The sequence below is a fragment of the Oncorhynchus kisutch genome, linkage group LG28 (genome assembly GCF_002021735.2).
Source record: "Oncorhynchus kisutch isolate 150728-3 linkage group LG28, Okis_V2, whole genome shotgun sequence".
NCBI classification, from domain to species: Eukaryota; Metazoa; Chordata; class Actinopteri; order Salmoniformes; family Salmonidae; genus Oncorhynchus; species Oncorhynchus kisutch.
The window spans coordinates 46,290,208-46,317,360 of NC_034201.2; the positions used below are offsets into that span (position 1 = coordinate 46,290,208).

The following is a 27,153-nucleotide window of genomic DNA, read 5'->3' on the forward strand; positions in this document are numbered from 1 at the left end:
TTGACATCGCCGAAGTCGAGGATCGGTATTAGGATAGTCAGTTTTACTAGGGTAAGCTTGGCGGCTGAGTGAAGGAGGCTTTGTTGCGGAATAGAAAGCCGACTCTTGATTTGATTTTCGATTGGAGATGTTTGATATGAGTCTGGAAGGAGAGTTTGCAGTCTAGCCAGACACCTAGGTACTTATAGACGTCCACATATTCTAGGTCGGAACCATCCAGGGTGGTGATGCTAGTCGGGCATGCAGGTGCAGGCAGCGACCGGTTGAAAAGCATGCATTTGGTTTTACTAGCGTTTAAGAGCAGTTGGAGGCCACGGAAGGAGTGTTGTATGGCATTGAAGCTTGTTTGGAGGTTAGATAGCACAGTGTCCAAAGACGGGCCGAAAGTATATAGAATGGTGTCGTCTGCGTAGAGGTGGATCAGGGAATCGCCCGCAGCAAGAGCAACATCATTGATATACCCAGAGAAAAGAGTCGGCCCGAGAATTGAACCCTGTGGCACCCCCATAGAGACTGCCAGAGGACCGGACAGCATGCCCTCCGATTTGACACACTGAACTCTGTCTGCAAAGTAATTGGTGAACCAGGCAAGGCAGTCATCCGAAAAACCGAGGCTACTGAGTCTGCCGATAAGAATATGGTGATTGACAGAGTCGAAAGCCTTGGCGAGGTCGATGAAGACGGCTGCACAGTACTGTCTTTTATCGATGGCGGTTATGATGTCGTTTAGTACCTTGAGTGTGGCTGAGGTGCACCCATGACCGGCTCGGAAACCAGATTGCACAGCGGAGAAGGTACGGTGGGATTCGAGATGGTCAGTGACCTGTTTGTTGACTTGGCTTTCGAAGACCTTAGATAGGCAGGGCAGGATGGATATAGGTCTGTAACAGTTTGGGTCCAGGGTGTCTCCCCCTTTGAAGAGGGGGATGACTGCGGCAGCTTTCCAATCCTTGGGGATCTCAGACGAGATGAAAGAGAGGTTGAACAGGCTGGTAATAGGGGTTGCGACAATGGTGGCAGATAGTTTCAGAAATAGAGGGTCCAGATTGTCAAGCCCAGCTGATTTGTACGGGTCCAGGTTTTGCAGCTCTTTCAGAACATCTGCTATCTGGATTTGGGTAAAGGAGAACCTGGAGAGGCTTGGGCGAGGAGCTGCGGGGGGGGCGGAGCTGTTGGCCGAGGTTGAAGTAGCCAGGCGGAAGGCATGGCCAGCCGTTGAGAAATGCTTATTGAAGTTTTCGATAATCATGGATTTATCAGTGGTGACCGTGTTACCTAGCCTCAGTGCAGTGGGCAGCTGGGAGGAGGTGCTCTTGTTCTCCATGGACTTCACAGTGTCCCAGAACTTTTTGGAGTTGGAGCTACAGGATGCAAACTTCTGCCTGAAGAAGCTGGCCTTAGCTTTCCTGACTGACTGCGTGTATTGGTTCCGGACTTCCCTGAACAGTTGCATATCACGGGGACTATTCGATGCTATTGCAGTCCGCCACAGGATGTTTTTGTGCTGGTCGAGGGCAGTCAGGTCTGGGGTGAACCAAGGGCTGTATCTGTTCTTAGTTCTGCATTTTTTGAACGGAGCATGCTTATCTAAAATGGTGAGGAAGTTACTTTTAAAGAATGACCAGGCATCCTCAACTGACGGGATGAGGTCAATGTCCTTCCAGGATACCCGGGCCAGGTCGATTAGAAAGGCCTGCTCACAGAAGTGTTTTAGGGAGCGTTTGACAGTGATGAGGGGTGGTCGTTTGACTGCGGCTCCGTAGCGGATACAGGCAATGAGGCAGTGATCGCTGAGATCCTGGTTGAAGACAGCGGAGGTGTATTTGGAGGGCCAGTTGGTCAGGATGACGTCTATGAGGGTGCCCTTGTTTACAGAGTTAGGGTTGTACCTGGTGGGTTTCCTTGATGATTTGTGTGAGATTGAGGGCATCTAGCTTAGATTGTAGGACTGGCGCGGGTGTTAAGCATATCCCAGTTTAGGTCACCTAACAGAACAAACTCTGAAGCTAGATGGGGGGCGATCAATTCACAAATGGTGTCCAGGGCACAGCTGGGAGCTGAGGGGGGTCGGTAGCAGGCGGCAACCGTGAGAGACTTATTTCTGGAGAGAGAGTAATTTTCAAAATTAGTAGTTCGAACTGTTTGGGTATGGACCTGGAAAGTATGACATACTTTGCAGGCCATCTCTGCAGTAAACTGCAACTCTCCCCCTTTGGCAGTTCTATCTTGACGGAAGATGTTATAGTTGGGTATGGAAATCTCTGAATTTTTGGTGGCCTTCCTGAGCCAGGATTCAGACACAGCAAGGACATCAGGGTTAGCAGAGTGTGCTAAAGCAGAGTGAGGTAAGACAAACTTAGGGAGGGAGGCTTCTGATGTTGACATGCATGAAACCAAGGCTTTTCGAACACAGAAGTCAACAAATGAGGGTGCCTGGGGACATGCAGGGCCTGGGTTTACCTCCACATCACCCGCGGAACAGAGAAGAGTAGTATGAGGGTGCGGCTAAAGGCTATCAAAACTGGTCGCCTAGAGCGTTGGGGACAGAGACAGAGAATAAGAGGAGCAGGTTTCTGGGCATGGTAGAATATATTCAGGGCATAATGCGCAGACAGGGGTAGGTATGGTGGGTGCGGGTACAGCGGAGGTAAGCCCAGGCACTGGGTGATGATGAGAGAGGTTGTATCTCTGGACATGCTGGTAGTAATGGGTGAGGTCACCGCATGTGTGGGAGGTGGGACAAAGGAGTTATCAGGGTATGAAGAGTGGAACTAGGGGCTCCATTGTGAACTAAAAACAATGATAACTAACCTGAACAACAGTATACAAGGCATATTGACATTTGAGAGAGACATACAGCGAGGCATACAGTAATCACAGGTGTTGAATTGGGAAAGCTAGCTAAAACAGTAGGTGAGACAACAGCTAATCAGCTAGCACAACAACAGCAGGTAAAATGGCGTAGACTAGGCAACGGGGCCAACAGATAAAACAAACAAGCAGAATGGAGTACCGTGATTTATGGACAGTCCAGCGTGCATCAGCTATGTAGCCAAGAGATCAGTGTCCAGGGGGCTGCGGTGGATGGGGAAGGGAAGCTGGACTGGCGAATGTTATCCAGGTAAAAAAACGAACAATGACTAAATAGCTTGTAGCTAGTTAGCTGGTTAGCTTCTGGAGGTTCTTGAGTGTGTTCTAAAAATAAATAAAAAATAATAGCGATTCCGTATCACATTGGGTGAGGCAGGTTTCCGGAAGGTATAAACAAATTAAAAGTCAAAAGAGATAGAAAGTAAATATGGGTCCGGTGGGCGTTTGGGACGCGGCGATTCAGGCGGTTAGCAGGCCTGTGCTAACAAGCTAACAGTTTGTAGGCCCGGGCTAGACAAGGTAGCAGTTAGCGGACCGGAGCTGGACAAGCTAGCAGTTAGCAGGCCGAATTAGCAAGCAGGGAGATAGCGAGGGCTAGAGAGTTAGCCTTGGGGGACGTCGCGATGGGGTGAGTCTGTTTATTCCTCTTCATGCGGTGACATCGATAGGCCGGTCGTGGGCCCGGGTATTGTAGCTCAGGAGTATGCTACGGTGGTAGCGCAGGCCGGGCTAGCTTCAAGCTAAGTGGGTGGAAACGCTAGCCAGGGGTAATCATCCAGGGTTGCAGTTTAGCTAGATAGCTAGTTGTGAAGATCCAGCGTATTGGAAGCTTAGGTTTAGCAAAATGTTTTTAAAGGGATAGCTATGTAAAAAACGAAAAATATGTAAAAAAACGAAAAAAAAAATAAAAAACAAAATAAAACAAAAATACAGGGACACGACACGACAGGACGACTTACTGCTACGCCATCTTGGGCTGGTCAAAGACAGTCTGATACTGGGAGGGCTGAGTTTGTATCATAGTCAACAAAGACCGTCTGATACTGGGAGGCTGAGTTTGTATCATAGTCAACAAAGACAGTCTGATACTGGGAGGCTGAGTTTGTATCATAGTCAACAAAGACAGTCTGATACTGGGAGGCTGAGTTTGTATCATAGTCAACAAAGACAGTCTGATACTGGGAGGCTGAGTTTGTATCATAGTCAACAAAGACAGTCTGATACTGGGAGGCTGAGTTTGTATCATAGTCAACAAAGACAGTCTGATACTGGGAGCTGAGTTTGTATCATAGTCAACAAAGACAGTCTGATACTGGGAGGCTGAGTTTGTATCATAGTCAACAAAGACCGTCTGATACTGGGAGGCTGAGTTTGTATCATAGTCAACAAAGACCGTCTGATACTGGGAGGCTGAGTTTGTATCATAGTCAACAAAGACCGTCTGATACTGGGAGGCTGAGTTAAAAAAAAATATATTTTTATAAGATACGTTTAATGCTAGCTGGCAACATACCATGGCTCCTTGCTGCACTCGCATAACTGGTAGTCAGCCTGCCACGCAGTCTCCTCGTGGAGTGCAATATCATCGGCCATGATCGGTGTCCAAAAATGCCGATTACCGATTGTTATGAAAACTTGAAATCGGCCATTCCGATTAATCGGTCGACCTCGAACTGTGATACACTCAGTATCATAGTCAACAAAGACAGCCTCACGGTATCAGTCATTTTCTTCTTCCAGGTTCTTTCTTCCTCACTAAGTCTCTGTACCCTGACCCCCTGACCCTTACCCCATCTTGGAACAAGGAAACCATTGCTCTCTAAATGTTTTTGTTTGTCTTTTTCAGGACACTGATAGCTCATACCAAATCTCTGGATGTCACTCGACCGGTCACGTTTATCACCGCCAGTAACTTTGCCAGGGACAAGGGGGTGAGACTTCACTGTGTTTCTGTTGTTATGAAGGATTCTTCACAGAACTACTTTCTCAATTTGCTAAGTCCTTGATTCCTCTCCTTCTCCAAACTTTTTGAAAAAGGTCAGAGGTGAACCTCTTCCAAGACGTTTTCAGGGTAGAGGATATGAGGAATCGAAGGAGGAAAGACTAACTGAAAAAAAGCCTTTGACTGTGCTTGATGCCAAAATATATATATATGACATTATTTTTGAAGGCATACCTATGCCCTGATTCAATCATCCTGGCTCGCTGAGGTGTGACTCTCTGCTGCAGATAACTCTATATATAATGGTTTTACTGCATGTCTGTTCCACTCAGACTTACCAGGCATAGTTTATCAGTGACTAAACTAAGCACAGTTATGACTGTAACATTCCATACATTACTATGGCAATTCAATGCCAATGAAATTGTAGTTGAACACCGTAACACTGTCGTCGTCCCCCCCCCCCCCCCCCCCCACAAGGCTCCCTATGTGGATGTGATATGTGTGAACAGTTACTTCTCCTGGTACAGTGACCCAGGTCACCCTGAGGTCATCCCCTACCAGCTCAACACCCAGTTTGAGAACTGGTACAGGAAATACCAGAAACCCATCATCCAGAGTGAATACGGAGCTGATGTGGTTCCGGGAATGCACACGGTGAGTGTTCCAGATCTACTTTGTTGTTCTACGTTCCGTGTCATGTTCTCCACAGGTCAGAAACAGACATTTAAAAATAAAAAAAAGTTATTGTCAAAAGTAAACAGACCTGTGCTTGTTAAGATTTCAAGGTCTCTCTGAGGCGAATAATAGTCTGGATACCATTTTGTCAAACGTGCTTGAACAAAGACCTCTGTCAAGCACCTACCTAGGCTTGAACACTGGTTAAGTGGTTGAGCTTGAATGATCAATGGAAATAAAAGTTTTTTTTTTTTTACAGGATCCTCCCATGATGTTCACTGAGGAATACCAGAAATAGTGTTAAAAAAGTACCATGACGTGTTCGACCTGAAGAGGAAGGAGTATGTCTTGGAGAGCTCATCTTGAACTTTGCTGACTTCATGACGGCACAAAGTAAGGAGGAATTCCTGAAAACCTGAAGGACTGGAATAGATTGAAAGTGTCGTTATGACAACCGTTCTTGCAACAACCTACCATTGAAGCTGGTTGTCATGACTTTGCTTGGTTAGCTAATATTATTGACTTGGACTTTTTTTCTTTTTTTTTTCTTCTTCTTCTTTACTCAAGTGGCTCGATTCAATCCGTATCGCAGAAGTTCAGCGCTATAGCGCCATTTTTAATTTGATAGTCTCTGCCACCGCTGGAACATTGCTGGTTTCATGGTGACTGCATACAGTATGTCGGCTCAACCGTATTACTGCGATGACCTTGCCACCATACGGATTGAATGGAGCCTAGAGTAAGGGGAAAGACGGCAGTAGTAGAGGCGTTAGTCGTGTGTCGGTGGTGTAGGAGTTAGTGGTGTAGGAGTTAGTGCGTAGGAGTTAGTGGTGTAGGAGTTAGTGGTGTAGCGGTAGGCAGTTAGTGGTGTGTAGGAGTTAGTCGTGTGTGTCGGTGGGGTAGGAGTTAGTGCGTGGTGTGTGTAGCGGTAGGAGTTAGTGGTGGTAGCGGTAGGAGTTAGTGGTTGTTGTAGCGGTAGGAGTTAGTCGTGTGTCGGTGGGGTTAGGAGTTAGTGGTGTAGCTGTAGGAGTAGTGGTGTAGCGGTAGGAGTTAGTGGTGTATTTTTGTTAGCGTAGGAGTTAGTGGTTGTAGCGGTAGGAGTTAGTGGTGTATGAGTTAGTCGTGTGTCGGTGGGTAGGAGTAGGAGTTAGTGGTGTTGGGGTAGGAGTAGTAGTAGTAGGAGTTAGTGGTGTTGGGGTAGGAGTTAGTGGTGTTGGTAGGAGTTAGTGGTGTTGGGTAGGAGTTAGTGGTGTGGGGTAGAGGAGTTTGGTTGTGTATCGGTAGGAGTTAGTGGTGTAGCGGTAGGAGTTAGTAGTGGTGTAGCGGTAGGAGTTAGTGGTGTAGCGGTAGGAGTTAGTGGTGTAGCGTAGGAGTTAGTGGGTAGCGGTAGGAGTTAGTGGTGGTGTAGCGGTAGGAGTTAGTGGGGGGGTGTAGCGGTAGGAGGTAGTGGTGTAGCGGTAGGAGTATAGTGGTGTAGCGGGTGGTAGGGGTTTAGTAATGTGGGGGTGGGGTAGGAGTTAGTGGTGTAGGGTTAGGAGTTAGTAGTGTGGGGTAGATGTTAGTATGTTAGGGGTGGGAGTTCGTAGGTGTAGTATTGGGGTATGAGTTAGTAGACTCGGGTGGTGGGGTAGGAGATAGTAGTGTAGGAGTTAGTAAGTGTAGGGTAGGAAGTTAGTATGTAGGGGTCAGTAGTGTAGGGGTGGAAGTTAGTAGTGTAGGAGTGGGAAGTTAGTTAGTGTAGGGGTGGGGTAGGAGTTCGTAGTGTAGGAGTTAGTGTAGGGTAGGAGTTCGTAGTGTTATGAGTTAGTAGTGTAGCAGTTAGTAGTGTAGGAGTTATTATGTAGGGGTGGGAGTTAGTAGTGTAGGGGTGGGGTAGGAGTTAGTAAGTGTAGGAGTTAGTGTAGGGGTAGGAGTTAGTAGTGTAGCAGTTAGTAGTGTAGGAGTTAGTAGTGTGGGGGGTAGGAGTTAGTAGTGTAGGGGTGGGAGTTAGTAGTGTAGGGGGTGGGGTAGGAGTTAGTAGTGTAGGAGTAGGGTAGTAGTAGGTGGGAGTTAGTAGTGTGGGAGTTAGTAGTGTGGGAGTTAGTAGTGTAGGAGTGGGACGTTAGTAGGGTAGGAGTTAGTAGTGTAGGGTGGAAGTTAGTGTAGAAGTTAGTAGTGTTGGGGTGGAAGTTAGTAGTTTAGGAGTTAGTAGTGTAGGGGTGGGAGTTAGTAGGGTAGGAGTTAGTAGTGTAGGGGTAGGAGTTAGTAGTGTAGGGGTAGGAGTTAGTAGGGTAGGGGGGGAGTTAGTAGTGTAGGGGTGGAAGTTAGTAGTGTAGGAGTGGAAGTTAGTAGTGTAGGAGTTAGTAATGTAGGGGTGGGAGTTAGTAGTGTGGGGTAGGGGTTAGTAGTGTAGGAGTTAGTGTAGGGGTAGGAGTTAGTAGTGTAGGGGTGGGGTAGGGGTTAGTAGTGTAGGAGTTAGTGTAGGGGTAGGAGTTAGTAGTGTAGGGGGTGGTTTATTAGTTAGTAGTGTAGGGGTGGTTTAGGAGTCAGTAGTGTAGGGGTGGTTTACGAGTTAGTAGTGTAGGGGTGGGAGTTAGTAGTGTAGGAGTTAGTAGTGTAGGGGTGGGAGTTAGTAGTGTAGGAGTTAGTAGTGTAGGAGTTAGTAGTGTAGGAGTTAGTAGTGTAGGAGTAGTAGTGTAGGGGTGGGAGTTAGTAGTGTAGGGGTGGGAGTTAGTAGTGTAGGGTGGGAGTTAGTAGTGTAGGGGTTGGAGTTAGTAGTGTAGAGGTGGAAGTTAGTAGTGTAGGAGTTAGTACTGTAGGAGTTAGTAGTGTAGGGGTGGTTTAGGAGTTAGTAGTGTAGGGGTGGAAGTTAGTAGGGTAGGAGTTAGTACTGTAGGAGTTAGTAGTGTAGGGGTGGTTTAGGAGTTAGTAGTGTAGGGGTGGGAGTTAGTAGTGTAGTGTAGGGGTGGAAGTTAGTACTGTAGGAGTTAGTACTGTAGGAGTTAGTACTGTAGGAGTTAGTAGTGTAGGAGTTAGTAGTGTAGGAGTTAGTAGTGTAGGAGTTAGTAGTGTAGGAGTTAGTAGTGTAGGAGTTAGTAGTGTAGGGGTAGGAGTTAGTAGTGTAGGAGTTAGTGGTGTTGGGGTGGAAGTTAGTAGTTTAGGAGTTAGTAGTGTAGGGGTGGGAGTTAGTAGGGTAGGAGTTAGTAGTGTAGGGGTAGGAGTTAGTAGGGTAGGGGGGGGAGTTAGTAGTGTAGGGGTGGAAGTTAGTAGTGTAGGAGTGGAAGTTAGTAGTGTAGGAGTTAGTAATGTAGGGGTGGGAGTTAGTAGTGTGGGGTAGGGGCTAGTAGTGTAGGAGTTAGTGTAGGGGTAGTAGTTAGTAGTGTAGGGGTTAGTAGTGTAGGAGTTAGTGAAGGGTAGGAGTTAGTAGTGTAGGGTGGTTTAGGAGTTAGTAGTGTAGGGGTGGTTTAGGAGTTAGTAGTGTAGGGGTGGGAGTTAGTAGTGTAGGAGTTAGTAGTGTAGGGGTGGAGTTAGTAGTTTAGGAGTGGAAGTTAGTAGTTTAGGAGTTAGTAGTGTAGGAGTTAGTAGTGTAGGGGTGGAAGTTAGTAGTGTAGGAGTTAGTACTGTAGGAGTTAGTAGTGTAGGGGTGGTTTAGTAGGGTAGGAGTTAGTACTGTATGAGTGGTTTAGGAGTTAGTAGTGTAGGGGTGGGAGTTAGTAGTGTAGGGGTGGGAGTTAGTAGTGTAGGGGTGGGAGTTAGTAGTGTTGGGGTGGGAGTTAGTAGTGTAGGAGTTAGTAGTGTAGGGGTGGGGTAGGAGTTAGTAGTGTAGGGGTGGAAGTTAGTACTGTAGGAGTTAGTACTGTAGGAGTTAGTAGTGTAGGAGTTAGTAGTATAGGGGTGGGAGTTAGTAGTGTAGGGGTAGGAGTTAGTAGTGTAGGAGTTAGTAGTGTAGGAGTTAGTAGTGTAGGGGTGGGGTGGGAGTTAGTAGTGTAGGGGTGGGAGTTAGTACTATAGGAGTTAGTAGTGTAGGGGTAGGAGTTAGTACTATAGGAGTTAGTAGTGTAGGGGTAGGAGTTAGTGGTGTAGTGGTGGGAGTTAGTAATGTAGGAGTTAGTAGTGTAAGGGTAGGAGTTAGTAATGTAGGAGTTAGTAGTGTGGCGGTGGGGTAGGAGTTAGTAGTGTAGGGTTAGGAGTTAGTAATGTAGGAGTTAGTAGTGTGGTGGTGGGGTAGTGGTAGGAGTTGAAACTAGGCCAGTTCTTGAAAAGGTGCTGATATTGATGTGAATTATATTTAAAGCCCCCAGTGGTTGGTAAGCTCGGAGTCAGCAGGAATGGGTGTGGCACACAAGGAGGGTTTACACCAGGAATAATCAACTAGATTCAGCCGAGGGCCGATTTCTTTCTTGAGCGGATGGTCAGGGGACCGGAACATAATTACAAAATCATTTGTACACTCTAAAAATGACCGCAAGAAGCCCAAACATTTTGACTAAAATATTATAATTTCATACCTTGCTTACATTTTGTATATGATTACATCTCTCTACCATGCGTGGGGTGGGAATACATCAGAACAAATTTCTAAAATGAAAATCACTTGGAGCTGATTTGCTGACGTTTTTACTAGGGCCGGGATGATACCAGTATCGTGGCATGGAAACAAAACGTATAATAAAATATTAATCGAAACACAAAGCCGATATTTTTTTTCTTATTTTTTTTTAAACATTTTTTTTCTCACTTCTTCTTTAAGGAAAACAAACAATCATTATGATGTCATCCAGAGTCACATTTAATTATTTTCCAAGCTATAGCACACCACATTTTATATACAGCAGTTTTTTAAAGGTCATCCTTTGGTTTGCTTCGTGTTTTTAATATTTGCCACGGGGTAAAAAAAAAAACATTGCAATACTGGTATCGTCCTGGCCTTAGTTTTTTTTAAATTTGATGTCCCAAAAAAATGTAATAATGAATTTTAAGAAATTCCAAGAGCTTCATAAGTAAGTGATCAATACCAAGCCATTTTGCCGTACTAAAAGACCTGTAGGCCTATGCTAGTAATTGTTGATTGATGTCCCATTTGCTTTATGAGCTTGCGAAGTTAACAGTTTGATCTTCTTGATAAACCCAAACTCTTTGGAGCTGCCTATTTATTTATGGAAATCCTCTCTCCTTACAATTTGATGTTTGTTCAGGACCCGAGCCAATAGCTGTACAGCAAATCAACAATCTGTAAGCTAGCTCAGTGGTTTTCAAACTGTTTGACCTGCGGGAAAAAGAGAAGAAGAAAAAACTGTGGGTCAAAAGCTTGCAACAAAAAAGCTGCCCGAATGGATCCTGTCATTACAGCCATAAACGGCAATGTATTTTCAAAACTTAAGATGCAGGTGTAAAACTATTTATTTCTGTATTTTTTTTTTTTGTTGGCGGCTTGTTCTGGAGTCCAGAGCAAGCGGAATCGCACGGCCTGCGGAATCGCGCGGCCTGCGGAATCGCGCGGCCTGCGGAATCGCGCGGCCTGCGGAATCGCGCGGCCTGCGGAATCGCGCGGCCTGCGGAATCGCACGGCCTGCGGAATCGCACGGCCTGCGGAATCGCACGGCCTGCGGAATCGCACGGCCTGCGGAATCGCACGGCCTGCAGAATCACACAGCCTGCATCTATGCAGTGGAGGTTGCAGGATTAGATGGACAGCATGGTCTGTCTGCACATTATCACTTTGGACAGCCTGGTCTCGTAGATGTAACAGTACGGCAAATTAGTATGATATGTTTGGTATGGTCAGTGGTAACGTAAAGTACTTAAGTAAAGTGTATAGTACTTAAGTAAAGTGTAAAGTGTAAAGTACTTAAGTAAAGTGTAAAGTGTAAAGTACTTAAGTAAAGTGTAAAGTACTTAAGTAAAGTGTAAAGTACTTAAGTAAAGTGTAAAGTGTATAGTACTTAAGTACTATACTTGGACTCACTAAACACATGCTTTGTTTGTAGATTATGTCTGTGTGTTGTGCCCCTGGCTATGCATAAATTTAAGAAAAACAAACTGCCATCTGGTTTGGCAATTTTTAAATGATCTGTACTTTTGAGACATAAGTATATTTAGAACAAAATATTTGGACTTTTACTCAAGTAGTATTTTACTGGGTGACTTTCACTTTTACTTGAGTCATATTCTATTAAGGTATCTTTACTACAGTATGACAGTTGGGTACTTTTTTCACCTTCATGAAACTACTTAGCCTACATTTTGAATGCCACCGCAGAAGCTTCAAGGCATCTTCCTAATTAAGTAGCCTAAGTTTCGTTGTTTGGCTACCTCTTCCAATGCATTGTGGGAAAGTGTGCATTGAATTCTAATTCTAGATGAAGAGCTGAAATGAGGAGCATCTTGACATTTTATTAAACCATACTGGATTTTTTGAAATGTTGAGTACTATTATAAACATTCTGTTTTCGCATACTGACAATGCGTCACGTCAAATTGTATTTGTCACATGCGTCAAATACAACAGGTGTACATTTCCTTACAGGGAAATGCTTACTTACAAGCCCTTCACCATAACACTGTATTCAGGACAACAAGTGAATTGCTTTGTCACGTTTTTTTGCAGTTTTACTTTAGTGCCTTGTTGCAAACAGAGTGCATGTTCTGGATATTTTTATTCTGTACAGGCTTCCTCCTTTTCACTCTGTCATTTAGGTTAGTATTGTGGAGTAACTACAATGTGGTTGATCCATCCTCAGTTTCCTCCTATCACAGCCATTCAACTCTATTTTAAAGTCACCATCGGGCCTCATGGTGACATTCCTGAGCGGTTTCCTTCCTCTCCGGCAACTGAGTTAGGAAGGACGTCTGTATCTTTGTAGTGACTGTGTGTATTGATGCACCATCCAAAGTGCAATTAATAACTTCACCATGCGCAAAGGGATATTCAATGTTTAATATGATCTACCAATAGGTTTCCCCCCCTTTGCGAGGCATTGGAAAACCTTCCCGATCTCTGTGGTGGAATCTGTGTTTTTGAAATTCACTGCTCAACTGAGTGACGTTACAGATAATTGTATCTGTGGGGTACAGAGATGAGTCAATGCAACTTATTAAGCACAGTTTTACCCCTGAACTTATTTCAGCTTGCGATTACAAAGGGGTTTAAATACTTTATTGACTCGAAACATGTCAGCTTTTCATTAGTTTTGAGAGAGAGAGAAAAAATGAAAAACATAATTCCGCTTTGACATTATGGGGTATTATGTGTGGGCCAGTGACGTCAAATCTCAATGTAATCCATTTGAAGTGCAAGGTTGTAACACAACAGTGTGGAGAAAGGGGTGTGAATACTTCCTGAAGGCACTGTGTGCTCCAGTCATGTGACTCGAGTGAGTCTACACCTCTGGAATTTGGTGGTGACGAATTTGACGATGGTTCCCTTGTTTGCTTCCCGGGGCGGCAGGTGGTTAGAGTGTTGGACCATTAACCGAAAGGTTGCTAGATCGAATCCCAGAGCTGACAAGGTAAAAGATCTGTCGTACTGCCCCCTGAACAAGGCAGTTAGCCCACTGTTCCTAGGCCCTCATTATAAATAAGAATTTGTTCTTAACTGACTTGTCTTGTTAAATAAAAAAAATTGCTTGTATTCTGTACAGATCTATAGTTTTATCTATACTTTGACGGCTGAAACAAAGGAAATTAACGTGTCTCTCTCACTCTCTCTGTAGCGGTGGCCCGTGTTGTGGGCAACAAGAAGGGAATCTTCAGCCGGCAGAGGCAGCCCAAAGCTGGGGCCTTCCTCCTGAGGGAGAGGTACTGGAGGCTGGCCAATGAGACGGGCCTGCTGCCCACCTGGTCCAGGTACCCCTGCTACCTGGCTACATATCCCTGACACACCTGGGTCGTATTCATTAGCGCAGAACCCTGCACATTATAACAAAACATTTCTAAACGCTTTGCAACCCGAAAACAAAAACAATCATTTCTTATTTGATGAGTCCAGGTAGTCCTCTGTTTTGTTCTGTTTTGTGTCTTAACGCCAACCTGTATGGCGCAGACTGCGTGACGACTAGAACGCTATGAAGACACACGGGAACAACGGGATCAATGGCTGTGTTTACACAAGCAGCTCAATTCTGATATTTGTTTCACTAATTAGTCAAATGACCAGATCTGATTTAGTGGAAGAATGATCAGAATTGGTGTGCCTGTGTAAACGCACCTATTCCTGTGCGACCCTCTCCTCAGACGTTGCTGACGCCTGGCAGATCTTACAACGCCTGGGGTAGCTATTTTACCTATCCGCTAACCACGTATGTTATAGCAATGTCAGTCAATGGGTGGATTTGGTTATGCGGAGCTGCAGGACAACGGTCTATGGCGCGTGACGTGAACGATCAAAAGCAGTAAGAAGGAGTGTCCTTCTCAAATCAAACTGTCATCTGCGCTGTTCGGTCATGTTAACTTTTCATTCGGAAGGCAGATAGTTTTTAAAAAATCAAAAGCAATCACTTTTGCATGTGAAAACACAGAAATTCCTACTCATTACTCCCATGTCTTTAATCTTTAACCTGTTCCTAAACAAATGCAATCAACTATCACCCGGTGCAAAACACGCCTACCCGGGCCAGATGAATCAAATGCCCTCATTTGAGACAGTCGAGACAGTCGATGACTTGGTACACAACCATTGGTTACCACTTCTGTCTTGCCACTTTTTTTGTAATTCAGGGGGATCAACCAGTTATATACATGAATGTGAATCATGATGCTGTTCAGTGTAAATAAATGGGAATGTGAAAGAAAGAATATGCATTTTAATTTTTTTACTCGTCGTTTTATTTGTATTCATTTTAGGAATCTGAATCAGATTGTGTGATAGAAATGTCAAGGACATATACAGCGTTTACCGTAGACATACAGAAAGTATTCAGACTTTTTCCACATTTTGTTACGTTACAGCCTGATTCTAAAATGGACTATGTCGTCTTCTCACCCCCCACCCCCCCCCCCCCCCTCATCAATCTACACACACTATCCCGTAATGACAAAGCAAACCCCGTTTTTTAGGAACCTTTTGTTGAAGCACCTTTGGCAGCGATTACAACCTCGAGTCGTCTTTGGTAAGACTCGAGGCTGTAATCCGCTCGCCCACAAGCTTTGGCAGACGTATTTGGGGAGTTTCGGCAAGCTAGCTCGGGGTTAACTCCGTTTATTTTGACATGACTGAGCCGCGAGTTGAGGACCAATGAAATCCGATACCCTCCATCTCACAAAGATTAGGTCATCCCCTTCATTTGAGCAAGATAACAACTGTTTAAAATTTAGGCAGACGAGCAATATCCACTGTTGTACGGATGAAGCCTGAGCTGGAATGTGAAGATAGCTGGCTAGCTTTAGAAAACCCTGAGTAGATTTAGCTTCGTAGTATACCCCCTTCTGGTGTAATTTAGTTCCTAACGTCCTAGATAATGAACTGTAGAGATTCTTCAATATAGCCCTTGGGTATTACACTTTTTTAAAGAATAAAACCTTATACCGTGCTAACTAGAGGTCGACCGATTATGATTTATACCGATTTAATCGGGCCTTTTTTTTTTTTTGTAATAATGACAATTATGAATAAATGAACACATCAATGAAAATGAATTTAGCCTCAAATAAATGAAACATTTGGTTTAAATAATGCAAAAACAGTGTTGGAGAAGAAAGTAAAAGTGCAATATGTGCCATGTAAGAAAGCTAACGTTTAAGTTCCTTGCTCAGAACATGAGAACATGTGAAAGCTGGTGGTTCCTTTTAACATGAGTCTTCAATATTCCCAGGTAAGAAGTTTTAGGTTGTAGTTATTATAGGACTATTTCTCTCTATACCATTTGTATTTCATTTACCTTTGACTGTTGGATGTTCTTATAAGCACTTTATTGCCAGTGTAACAGTATAGCTTCCGTCCCACTCCTCACTCCTCCCTGGGTTCGAACCAGGAACACATCGACAACAGCCACCCTCGAAGCAGCGTTACCCATGCAGAGCAAGGGGAACAACTACTCCTAGTCTCAGAGCGAGTGACATTTGAGCGAGTGACGAGCCTGCTGGCGCCTTCCATCGTTCAGTCAGACTGCTCTCTCAAATCATAGACTTAATTATAATAAACACAGAAATACAAGCCTTTGGTCATTAATATGGTCAAATCCGGAAACTATCATTTCGAAAACAAGACGTTTATTCTTTCAGTGAAATACGGAACCGTTCCGTATTTTATCTAACGGGTGGCATCCATAAGTCTAAATATTGCTGTTACATTGCACAACCTTCAATGTTATATCAGAATTATGTAAATTTCTGGCAAATTAGGCGGCCCAAACTGTTGCATTGCCACTGCGTGCAATGAACGCAAGAGAAATGACACAGTTTTTCAGTTACATATGTTGTGTAATAATAAAGAGTGAGATGCTACAAGAAGAGGCACAAAGGTCACTTCAGATGGGATGTTTTTTTAATGGTAGACCATTTCCACATGACAATGACCCCCCCCCCCCCCCTCATTTTTAAAATGGTCACTGTTTAATGTCAACTTTCGCAAACTGTTTTCTCACAAGGTGTAAAGCAAATAAGTGGATTTAATTCGATTCGTTTCTCTGTACCCATTCAACCTACCATTCACGTAATACTTTTATCCATGTATGAATATACAGTCAACTCATTTGGCAAATACAGAAACAAACGTACAGTATTCCTCCCACAAACAAACTGATGCTGACACATGATTTTCACTTGTCACAGAGAAAAAACTTTACAATCTTGTAATTCAGACACAAGTATAATTTTTTTATTTAATAGCAGAAACAAGTGACCTCTAAACTCTAATGACAGAAATTAAAGATGAACATTTATTGAAAATAAAGTAGACAATGACCGTTTAAATACAAGACAGGGCTTTTCGGTGAGTTTTTTTTTTTTACCTCTCACGTGGTTTATTCATTACAGAACCCATTTTAAGAACCAAAGCGGGGAGGGATCTAACTGAATTTGTCCAATAGAAACTTGTTTGCGCTTTCCGTTTTTGAAAAAAAAGTATTTAGCGAAAGAATCTGCATGTTTACACCCCTGGTCTCTGATCAGTTAGTGCTCTTACCAACTCCATGGCTGAGCCATGACATTTCCTTTTAAAGTTGGCAAGACGGCAGAAACAGACTGGCACCCAGGCGATCTACAGAGTGCTGTGGGGGGGGTCCAATGATCAGAACTACATGTTTAGAAAGGCAAGCAAGAGAGCCAATCACTGTCACCAGGCTTTATTTTACTGTCTCTTTAACTGCGAAAGGCCCAGTGATCCAACAGCAGGCATTTGTTGATGCAGGTGAACATGACTCATGGTTCTAAATCTAGGGACATTTTTAGAATCACTTTCTGAACAGGACACACGGATTAAAAATGAGTCTCGGGCTGCATTATACATTTAACTGTATTTCTGTAGATTTTTGATTAATACGTGTTTTATCTTCTAATTTGACTTGAATAAAAATCAAAACATTTTTTTTTAAATGTGTTGACTCCTTATCTAGCAGGTTAGCGATAGGAACACATTCAGCGAGCTTCTTTTAAGAACTTTGACTTAAAGCCAAACACTCCACCCGTACATCTCTGGAACAAGTAACTTTGGGACGATTATCAAATCAAATCAAATCAAATTTGTCACATACACATGGTTAGCAGATGTTAATGCGAGTGTTGCGAAATGATTGTATTACACCTGTTTTAAGTTTGTTGCTCCAACGTTAGGACCTATATGAATGCTGCCAACATGGGCTCTGTGAGTAACCCCTTAGGAAAGTCTATAGTGTACAACCAGACTGTAAGTCAAACTCTGGGAGTTGGAGGTTTAGACCTTGTCATCATGCACAAAATGGCATCTCGTCCCAAAGACCTCAGGTGTTCCACTGCTAAAATTTGGGTTGCAACAGGCAATACCAGTATTTTTGTGTCAAATACCTTGTGCAGCGCTAGTGAGTTACAATGCAAACCATAAGTACCTCATATTCCATCATGCGTGTACAACTGATGACCTAGCATGGTTTAACAGGAAGCAGTCATTTGCGTCATCAGCCATCTTTGTTTAGACCTCGGCCATAAGGAAACAATGGCTCCTTTATTAGGAAATCGCCAACTGGTATAATTTTTTTATTTTTTAAGTGACAGTGTTGAGTGCCCATCGAAAACAGTATCAATGAGATTGTTCAACGTGAGCCAGGGGATGTTCCACTGTCCATGAATAGTAACTTACACATCAGGTTTGAAGGGCTTCAACCTGATCTATCGGCTATTCTGCTTCGCGATGATCCAACTGCCTTGGGTTGTAATCACACACTTTGGCCAATACTGAGAGGTTTCCTTCCCCCAAAAAAACTGTAGCTACAGTGCTGTTGTTCCACAGAGAGAGACTGAACCTTACTACTTAAAAAAAAAAAAAAATCGGCAACCTTAACCTACAAAAATGCCTAACTGAATGGCTGGCCTACTACTACCACCCTTGAGCTGACAGACGATCACTGTTTGGCAGCCTGTGCTACCGTATCATTGCGCTATACACAAGGGAGACGCCAATGGCCTTATGTATACAATTTAGTAAATACAAAACAAAAAAAGCAATGGGTTTGTAACAATGGTGAGACAATGAGAAAAAATAAAAGTGAAACATTTACATATACCCCTCCAATCAATAAAGGGAATGCACGTCTCATTTACATATACCCCTCCAATCAATAAAGGGAATGCACGTCTCATTTACATATACCCCTCCACCCAATAAAGGGAATGCACGTCTCATTTACATATACCCCTCCACCCAATAAAGGGAATGCACGTCTCATTTACATATACCCCTCCAACCAATAAAGGGAATTCACGTGTCATTTACATATACCCCTCCACCCAATAAAGGGAATGCACGTCTCATTTACATATACCCCTCCAACCAATAAAGGGAATTCACGTGTCATTTACATATACCCCTCCACCCAACCAAAGGGAATTCACGTCTCATTTACATATACCCCTCCACCCACCCAATAAAGGGAATTCACTTCTCTTTCAGGCACATAAGTCTACATGGATCCCCCAGTGGTACAGTAGTGTGTGTCCAGGAATGCTTTTAACACATAATGACAGGGAAGTTCACGGAGAGAGCAAGATTTCATCTTGGCAGAGAATAAATTAACTAGGGTCATGTACATTAGGCACCAAAGAAGAAGAAAAACAAAACTGAAATGGGGTACTACCTGGACAATAGATGGGTTGGTTGTTTAGCAACAAAACTAACGGGGTTGTTTGTTAATTAACACAAACTATATTGTCGTCATTGTTTATTGAAAACAATAAGTACATTGTTACAGTCGTTGGTTAAACCAACTGAAACAAGCCACCTACGATTCCCCTCATGGTAGCTTCATGTCATTGTTGCTAGTCATCTGGCCATCCAGAATCACACCGCATTCTGCCCGATTGAAGCACGTGCATTGTTTTCGTGATGTCAGCTAACCAGTCTATAAGAAACGCACATTTTAATTTTCCAGCGCAAAACGTTATGAAAACGTTGCGTTGCCTAATGAACACACCCCCTGCTCTGAAGACTCTTGAGACATATCATAGGCTTTGTGACCTCGGTGAGTTAAAGACTTCTGAGAAAGAAACTTGATTAGTGAACACATGAATCCACGCAAGTCTATGCAGCATGCCTCGCTTGGGGTTGCAGGAAGTTAAGACGTCACACACCGACTGCAAAAACGTCTTCCGACGGAGTTAATTCACCCAGATGACAACTTGACTTCACTTTATTTTTTTTCTTATTTTGTGATTTCTTTCGAAACATTTTTTTAAAAATTATTTATTACTTTTTTAACTTAGTCTATGTCAACACTAAATCACAATCTAACCTGGAAAATTTCTCAGCAGCTATTTACAGAATCAAAAAAACAAAGAAAAACTAAACAATTCTGACTGATTTCCACACAGTTGCTCACAGTCTCCCATGTTTAATATAAGTGGTACTATCAAAGACACAAAAAAAAACTGCTGTAAAGTGTAAACATTGAGAGAGAAAAAAAAATAATAATATTCTGTATGCTGTAGGATGTTAGTTAACCTGTTTGGCTCTCATGTTATCCTAGCTATGCTGCCAACTGTACGATTATAAATCTCCACGATCATGCATTTGGTATTCTGACCCATTATTCAGTTCCGCTGAGGTTGTAGTGACGTTGCAGCTAGGCTCCGGAGCCGGTCAGGAACAGGACCTTCTTATCGATTTCAAGTATACACCTTTTAGAAGTCCCAATTTTCCTTCTACGTTCTGGTCCTTTTTTTTGTTCAAGAAGGATGTCCTGTCCTCTCATCTTTCACAGTGAAGTGAACTGGGATTCTACCTTCGCTTTCCTGCTTGTTTATCATGTGTGAGGGTATAAATAAAAACGAAAATGAGAAACGAAGATAATCTCTCCCCCCCGCCCCGCCCAACCCAACCCCGTTTGAAAATCCTTCCATTTATGCAACAATGAACTTGAGAGATGTCTGGCCCAGACTAGTCATCTTGTTTCTTTATATATATATATAAAACAAGGCATAATAAACAATGTTTTGGAAGCAAGGTCTCCTGGTGGCAAGTTAAAATGTTCTGTTCAAGAGTTCACGTAATTTGTTTAACTTTTTTTTTCTCCCCCCCACCCCCCCCCCCATCTTAGTCCTGTTTGACCGGCAGCTGCTGCTTCCAGGCCTCGTTCAAGTAAACCAGGCGCTTGTAGTTGAGCATAAAGAGAATGAAGCTAAGTGCATATGTGGTGATGTAGATAATGCAGAAGTCCTCGAGGACAAAGTAGAGGATGTAGCCGAGGTAGAGAGAGCCCATCACCGACAGGATGGACGTCGCCATGAGGATCAGGGCAGCCATCGCACTCACGGTGATTCCTGTAACCCGAGAGAGAGAATGAGAGAGAGAGAGCAAATGAGAGAGAGAGAGAATGAGAGAGAGAGCGAATGAGAGAGAGCGAGAGAGAATGAGAGAGAGCGAGAGAGAATGAGAGAGAGAGCGAGAGAGAGAGAATGAGAGAGAGAGAGGATGAGAGAGAATGAGAGAGAGACAGAGACAGACAGAGAGAGAGAGAGCAGTGAAGAAATATAAATCACTATGACAAACACTACAATGTGGAAAAGATATATACAAGCGTATTGGATAAATTGGTCACAAAATGCCTGGACCTTGTACTTGAATCAGGGAGGAATAAGTCCGTGCCTTCCTCTGGTGACCTTGTATGATAACCAGTCAGCGTTAAGACTTACTCAACACTTAACTGACATATTTATCCATTTGCTTACTCATGCTTGACGATTATAAATATAAAAAGAAAGAGATTGGACACCTGGCTGTCTTTCTGACCTTTAAATCAGACTACCCAGCTGTTGAACGTAACAGGGGGGGTATCTGTATGTCTTGGGTATCTGGTCAAAAGTAATACACTATATAGGGAACATGGTGCCATTTGGAACTCAGTGACACATCCACTATGGCTAACTTACAGTGACATCATAAAGGGCAGTATATAGGGAACATGGTGCCGTTTGGAACTCAGTGACACATCCACTATGGCTAACTTACAGTGACATCATAAAGGGCACTATATAGGGAACATGGTGCCATTTGGAACTCAGTGACCCATCAACTATGGCTAACTTACAGTGACATCATAAAGGGCAGTATATAGGGAACTATATAGGGAACATGGTGCCGTTTGGAACTCAGTGACACATCCACTATGGCTAACTTACAGTGACATCATAAAGGGCACTATATAGGGAACATGGTGCCATTTGGAACTCAGTGACACATCCACTATGGCTAACTTACAGTGACATCATAAAGGGCAGTATATAGGGAACTATATAGGGAACATGGTGCCGTTTGGAACTCAGTGACACATCCACTATGGCTAACTTACAGTGACATCATAAAGGGCACTATATAGGGAACATGGTGCCATTTGGAACTCAGTGACCCATCAACTATGGCTAACTTACAGTGACATCATAAAGGGCAGTATATAGGGAACTATATAGGGAACATGGTACCGTTTGGAACTCAGTGACACATCCACTATGGCTAACTTACAGTGACATCATAAAGGGCACTATATAGGGAACATGGTGCCATTTGGAACTCAGTGACCCATCAACTATGGCTAACTTACAGTGACATCATAAAGGGCAGTATATAGGGAACTATATAGGGAACATGGTACCGTTTGGAACTCAGTGACACATCCACTATGGCTAACTTACAGTGACATCATAAAGGGCACTATATAGGGAACATGGTGCCATTTGGAACTCAGTGACCCATCAACTATGGCTAACTTACAGTGACATCATAAAGGGCAGTATATAGGGAACTATATAGGGAACATGGTGCCGTTTGGAACTCAGTGACACATCCACTATGGCTAACTTACAGTGACATCATAAAGGGCAGTATATAGGGAACTATATAGGGAACATGGTGCTGTTTGGAACTCAGTGGCCATCCACTATGGCTAACTTACAGTGACATCATAAAGGGCAGTATATAGGGAACATGGTGCCGTTTGGAACTCAGTGACACATCAACTATGGCTAACGTACAGTGACATCATAAAGTTCAGCCAGAATAACAGCAAACTAGCTGCATTTACGTAAAGCGGTTTTCTAGTGACATTTATTTGGATACATCCATAATAATGAGCTAATGAGGCGCGATTTCCCCTGGCTTAGAACATGTGCTCTCTCTCATCAGGACACCGTTGTTCAGAGGAGCTAGCCAACAACACAGCTAACACGCTAACTTCAAACTGAAGCTGAAAAGGCTGCATTTCGTTTTACTTTTTTTCAAGTGACATTTTTTTGTATATATCCATAAAAATAATGACAGCCGATTCATGATTTCGACTGGCTGAGAAACACAGCCTGTCTCTTCCCGACATGTTCATTACTATGGGACAGCAGGCGATTTAATTATAATATTGAAACAATGTTGCAAATATCAGAGAGACAGACAGGAAGGTTTATACAAATCTGCTGTTGAAAATGAAATGTTAGATCATGTCTAGATTATTTTTTTATAGTGGAGATCAAGTTTATAAATTGCCTGGCTGGGCTGATGAGACAGTGGATTGTGCAGTCAGCTGGAACAGAGTAAATAGGCATTTTAACGTCAGATTTAGCCTGTGGCAATTTGTGGAATAGACACCGGAATGGGGTTTAAACCAATCAGCATTCAGGACTCAACTTACAGTTGACCGGGTCAGCTCTAGCTGGGCAGAAATTTGACGAACTGACTATGACAGTGCCACGTTGAAAGTCACTGAGCTCTTCGGTGCGGGCCATTCTACTGCCAATGTTTGTCTATGGAGATTGCATGGCTGTGTGCTTGATGTTATACCAATGTCAGTAACAGGTGTTGCTGAAATCGCCGAACCCACTAACTTGAAGGGTTGTCCATATACCATGTTGTTTATATAGACATGTTCAACCCAACCACACTGACAGTCAGTTCCACTCACCACTGCTACAAAATAAGCCTGTGTAGTAACCTGGGTTAAAGAGCCTCTTGTTCTGAGGCAGCGCCAGGTGGCTAAGCAGGGCCCGTAGCCCAGACAGTCAGTAGGCCCCGTAGCCCAGACAGTCAGTAGGCCCCGTAGCCCAGACAGTCAGTAGGCCCCGTAGCCCAGTCAGTCAGTAGGCCCCGTAGCCCAGTCAGTCAGTAGGCCCCAGGCCCCGTAGCCCAGACAGTCAGTAGGCCCCGTAGCCCAGTCAGTCAGTAGGCCCCAGGCCCCGTAGCCCAGACAGTCAGTAGGCCCCGTAGCCCAGACAGTCAGTAGGCCCCAGGCCCCGTAGCCCAGACAGTCAGTAGGCCCCGTAGCCCAGTCAGTCAGTAGGCCCCAGGCCCCGTAGCCCAGACAGTCAGTAGGCCCCGTAGCCCAGTCAGTCAGTAGGCCCCAGGCCCCGTAGCCCAGACAGTCAGTAGGCCCCGTAGCCCAGACAGTCAGTAGGCCCCAGGCCCCGTAGCCCAGACAGTCAGTAGGCCCCGTAGCCCAGTCAGTCAGTAGGCCCCAGGCCCCGTAGCCCAGACAGTCAGTAGGCCCCGTAGCCCAGTCAGTCAGTAGGCCCCGTAGCCCAGTCAGTCAGTAGGCCCCGTAGCCCAGTCAGTCAGTAGGCCCCGTAGCCCAGTCAGTCAGTAGGCCCCAGGCCCCGTAGCCCAGACAGTCAGTAGGCCCCGTAGCCCAGTCAGTCAGTAGGCCCCGTAGCCCAGTCAGTCAGTAGGCCCCGTAGCCCAGTCAGTCAGTAGGCCCCGTAGCCCAGTCAGTCAGTAGGCCCCGTAGCCCAGTCAGTCAGTAGGCCCCGTAGCCCAGTCAGTCAGTAGGCCCCGTAGACCAGTCAGTCAGTAGGCCCCGTAGACCAGTCAGTCAGTAGGCTACAGGCCCCGTAGCCCAGTCAGTCAGTAGACCCCGTAGCCCAGTCAGTCAGTAGGACCCAGGCCCCGTAGCCCAGTCAGTCAGTAGACCCCGTAGCCCAGTCAGTCAGTAGGACCCAGGCCCCGTAGCCCAGACAGTCAGTAGGCCCCGTAGCCGAGTCAGTAGGCCCCAGGCCCCGTAGCCCAGACAGTCAGTAGGCCCCAGGCCCCATAGCCCAGACAGTCAGTAGGCCCCATAGCCCAGACAGTCAGTAGGCCCCAGGCCCCGTAGCCCAGACAGTCAGTAGGCCCCGTAGCCCAGACAGTCAGTAGGCCCCGTAGCCCAGACAGTCAGTAGGCCCCAGGCCCCATAGCCCAGACAGTCAGTAGGCCCCATAGCCCAGACAGTCAGTAGGCCCCAGGCCCCGTAGCCCAGACAGTCAGTAGGCCCCGTAGCCCAGTCAGTCAGTAGGCCCCGTAGCCCAGACAGTCAGTAGTCCCCGTAGCCCAGACAGTCAGTAGGCCCCGTAGCCCAGACAGTCAGTAGGCCCCGTAGCCCAGTCAGTCAGTAGGCCCCGTAGCCCAGGCAGTCAGTAGGCCCCGTAGCCCAGGCAGTCAGTAGGCCCCGTAGCCCAGGCAGTCAGTAGGCCCCAGGCCCCGTAGCCCAGACAGTCAGTAGGCCCCAGGCCCCGTAGCCCAAACAGTCAGTAGGTCCCGTAGCCCAGACAGTCAGTAGGCCCCGTAGCCCAGACAGTCAGTAGGCCCCGTAGCCCAGTCAGTCAGTAGGCCCCGTAGCCCAGACAGTCAGTAGGCCCCGTAGCCCAGGCAGTCAGTAGGCCCCGTAGCCCAGGCAGTCAGTAGGCCCCGTAGCCCAGGCAGTCAGTAGGCCCCGTAGCCCAGGCAGTCAGTAGGCCCCAGGCCCCGTAGCCCAGACAGTCAGTAGGCCCCGTAGCCCAGTCAGTCAGTAGGCCCCGTAGCCCAGACAGTCAGTAGGCCCCGTAGCCCAGGCAGTCAGTAGGCCCCGTAGCCCAGGCAGTCAGTAGGCCCCGTAGCCCAGGCAGTCAGTAGGCCCCGTAGCCCAGGCAGTCAGTAGGCCCCAGGCCCCGTAGCCCAGACAGTCAGTAGGCCCCGTAGCCGAGTCAGTCAGTAGGCCCCAGGCCCCGTAGCCCAGACAGTCAGTAGGCCCCAGGCCCCATAGCCCAGACAGTCAGTAGGCCCCATAGCCCAGACAGTCAGTAGGCCCCATAGCCCAGACAGTCAGTAGGCCCCATAGCCCAGACAGTCAGTAGGCCCCAGGCCCCGTAGCCCAGACAGTCAGTAGGCCCCAGTCCCCGTAGCCCAGACAGTCAGTAGGCCCCGTAGCCCAGACAGTCAGTAGGCCCCGTAGCCCAGACAGTCTGCAGGCCCCGTAGCCCAGACAGTCTGCAGGCCCCGTAGCCCAGACAGTCTGCAGGCCCCGTAGCCCAGACAGTCTGCAGGCCCGTAGCCCAGACAGTCAGTAGGCCCCGTAGCCCAGGCAGTCAGTAGGCCCCGTAGCCCAGGCAGTCAGTAGGCCCCGTAGCCCAGGCAGTCAGTAGGCCCCAGGCCCCGTAGCCCAGACAGTCAGTAGGCCCCGTAGCCGAGTCAGTCAGTAGGCCCCAGGCCCCGTAGCCCAGACAGTCAGTAGGCCCCAGGCCCCATAGCCCAGACAGTCAGTAGGCCCCATAGCCCAGACAGTCAGTAGGCCCCATAGCCCAGACAGTCAGTAGGCCCCAGGCCCCGTAGCCCAGACAGTCAGTAGGCCCCAGTCCCCGTAGCCCAGACAGTCAGTAGGCCCCGTAGCCCAGACAGTCTGCAGGCCCCGTAGCCCAGACAGTCTGCAGGCCCCGTAGCCCAGACAGTCTGCAGGCCCCGTAGCCCAGACAGTCTGCAGGCCCCGTAGCCCAGACAGTCTGCAGGCCCCGTAGCCCAGACAGTCTGCAGGCCCCGTAGCCCAGACAGTCTGCAGGCCCCGTAGCCCAGACAGTCTGCAGGCCCCGTAGCCCAGACAGTCTGCAGGCCCCGTAGCCCAGACAGTCTGCAGGCCCCGTAGCCCAGACAGTCTGCAGGCCCCGTAGCCCAGACAGTCTGCAGGCCCCGTAGCCCAGACAGTCTGCAGGCCCCGTAGCCCAGACAGTCTGCAGGCCCCGTAGCCCAGACAGTCTGCAGGCCCCGTAGCCCAGACAGTCTGCAGGCCCCGTAGCCCAGACAGTCTGCAGGCCCCGTAGCCCAGACAGTCTGCAGGCCCCGTAGCCCAGATAGTCAGTAGGTCCCAGGCCCCATAGCCCAGACAGTCAGTACGCCCCGTAGCCCAGACAGTCAGTAGGCCCCAGGCCCCGTAGCCCAGTCAGTCAGTAGGCCCCGTAGCCCAGTCAGTCAGTAGGCCCCAGGCCCCGTAGCCCAGACAGTCTGCAGGCCCCGTAGCCCAGACAGTCTGCAGGCCCCGTAGCCCAGATGGTCTGCAGGCCAATAGCCCAGTCAGTCAGTAGGCCCCAGGCCCCGTAGCCCAGACAGTCAGTACGCCCCGTAGCCCAGTCAGTCAGTAGGCCCCAGGCCCTGTAGCCCAGACAGTCAGTAGGCCCCGTAGCCCAGTCAGTCAGTAGGCCCCGTAGCCCAGTCAGTCAGTAGGCCCCGTAGCCCAGACAGTCAGTAGGCCCCAGGCCCCATAGCCCAGACAGTCAGAGGGCCCCAGGCCCCGTAGCCCAGACAGTCAGTAGGCCCCAGGCCCCGTAGCCCAGACAGTCAGTAGGCCCCGTAGCCCAATCAGTCAGTAGGCCCCAGGCCCTGTAGCCCAGACAGTCAGTAGGCCCCGTTGTCCAGTCAGTCAGTAGGCCCCGTAGCCCAGACAGTCAGTAGGCCCCGTAGCCCAGACAGTCAGTAGGCCCCAGGCCCCGTAGCCCAGACAGTCAGTAGGCCCCGTAGCCCAGACAGTCTGTAGGCCCCAGGCCCCGTAGCCCAGACAGTCAGCAGGCCCCGTAGCCCAGTCAGTCAGTAGGCCCCAGGCCCCGTAGCCCAGACAGTCTGCAGGCCCCGTAGCCCAGACAGTCTGCAGGCCCCGTAGCCCAGACAGTCTGCAGGCCCCGTAGCCCAGACAGTCTGCAGGCCCCGTAGCCCAGATGGTCTGCAGGCCAATAGCCCAGTCAGTCAGTAGGCCCCAGGCCCCGTAGCCCAGACAGTCAGTACGCCCCGTAGCCCAGTCAGTCAGTAG

At 46.8% G+C, this 27,153-nt stretch overlaps 1 protein-coding gene and 1 pseudogene across 1 annotated transcript in view; one reads left to right on the plus strand and one right to left on the minus strand.

The window, feature by feature from the left end:
• Positions 1-4,672: 4,672 nt before the first annotated feature.
• LOC116358102 (beta-glucuronidase-like) lies at positions 4,673-14,272 on the plus strand (annotated as a pseudogene).
• Positions 14,273-16,388: 2,116 nt separating this feature from the next.
• vkorc1l1 (vitamin K epoxide reductase complex, subunit 1-like 1) overlaps positions 16,389-27,153 on the minus strand; it is a 30,925-nt gene continuing 20,160 nt past the window's right edge. The window contains exon 3 of the mRNA XM_031808237.1: positions 16,389-20,413. Within this exon, the coding sequence (XP_031664097.1) occupies positions 20,187-20,413 (227 nt within the window). The 3' untranslated portion in view covers positions 16,389-20,186. The remainder of the gene's footprint in view (positions 20,414-27,153) is intronic.